Source organism: Pipistrellus kuhlii, unplaced genomic scaffold (assembly GCF_014108245.1).
Source record: "Pipistrellus kuhlii isolate mPipKuh1 unplaced genomic scaffold, mPipKuh1.p scaffold_m20_p_1, whole genome shotgun sequence".
In the NCBI taxonomy this organism is placed as follows: Eukaryota; Metazoa; Chordata; class Mammalia; order Chiroptera; family Vespertilionidae; genus Pipistrellus; species Pipistrellus kuhlii.
This window is the reverse complement of record NW_023425404.1, coordinates 169,492,539-169,493,904: the sequence shown is the minus strand read 5'-3', so window position 1 is coordinate 169,493,904 and position 1,366 is coordinate 169,492,539. Positions and strand designations below refer to the sequence as shown.

Below are 1,366 nucleotides of genomic sequence, written 5' to 3'. Positions count from 1 at the left end.
GGTAGCTGTTGGAAGACTGACTGCTCAGTCAGAGCACAATTTTAAGCCAATATTTCAATAAAAAATCAAGCTCAGCCGAGACTGGTTTGGCCCAGTGGATAGAGCATCGGCCTGCAGACTGAAAGGTCCCAGGTTCGATTCCGGTCAAGGGCATGTACCTTGGTTGCGGGCACATCCCCAGTAGGGGGTGTGCAAGAGGCAGCTGGTCGATGTTTCTCTCCCATCGACGTTTCTCTGTCCTTCTCAATTCCTCTCTGTAAAAATCAATAAAATATATTTAAAAAAAAAATCAAGCTAAAAAGTTATGTGCTTCTTCTGGGGACAGTGACTTCAGGTATTCACCATGGTCCAGCGTTTGACATACCGCCGGAGGCTGTCCTACAATACAGCCTCTAACAAAACTAGACTGTCCCAAACCCCTGGTAATAGAATTGTTTACCTTTACACCAAGAAGGTTGGGAAAGCACCCAAATTTGCATGTGGTGTGTGCCTGGGCCGACTTCAAGGAGTTCGTGCTGTGAGGCCTAAAGTTCTAATGAGGTTGTCTAAAATGAAACAACACGTCAGCAGGGCCTATGGTGGATCCATGTGTGCTAAGTGTGTCCGTGACAGGATCAAGCGTGCTTTCCTTATTGAGGAGCAGAAGATCGTTGTGAAAGTGTTGAAAGCACAAGCACAGAGTCAGAAAGCTAAATAAATTTAAAAATGAAAAAAATAAATAAAGTTATGTGCTTGCTTTTATTAAAAAATGTTTCACAGCAGCCGAAACCAGTTTGGCTCGGTGGATAGAGCATCGGCCTGTGGACTGAAAGGTCCCAGGTTCAATTCCGGTCAAGGGCATATACCTTGGTTGCAGGCACATCCCCAGTAAAGGGTGTGCAAGAGGCAGCTAATCGATGTTTCTCTCTCATTGATGTTTCTAACTCTCTATCCCTCTCTCTTCCTCTCTGTAAAAAATCAATAAAATATATTTAAAAATATATATATATATAATATAAAACTCATATCCTGGCTAAATAGCCACATGGCCGCCGAAAACCATACATTCCCTTCTCGTTCTCCCGCTGTTCCCTAGCTTGTCGAGCATTCTTTCCAAAAATCGGGACTTCTTTAAAACACCGCTGGACCAGGGACAAATTGTTAAAAATCGGGACTGTCCCGCCAAAAGCGGGACATCTGGTCACCTTAATCTTGGGGCAAGTAACCCCAAACCTTGGTTCTATTCCAGCCACCACCCCAGGCCCTGTCCCCACCGCAGTGCTTATCAAAGTTTGAGAACTGCTTATCAAAGTTTGCAATGGCGAAAACATTTTGTAACTGTCTCTCAGACGATACACATTGTACTGCGGGCTAGTAAGTTAGTTAA

At 44.2% G+C, this 1,366-nt stretch overlaps 1 protein-coding gene across 1 annotated transcript; it reads left to right on the top strand.

Annotated features, from left to right (window-relative positions):
* The first annotated feature begins 302 nt into the window (after positions 1-302).
* On the top strand, positions 303-717 carry LOC118706834 (60S ribosomal protein L34-like). Its single transcript, XM_036416476.2, has one exon. The coding sequence runs from the start codon at positions 344-346 to the stop codon at positions 695-697; it is 354 nt and encodes a 117-aa protein (XP_036272369.1). The 5' UTR covers positions 303-343; the 3' UTR covers positions 698-717.
* The last annotated feature ends 649 nt before the right edge of the window (positions 718-1,366 follow it).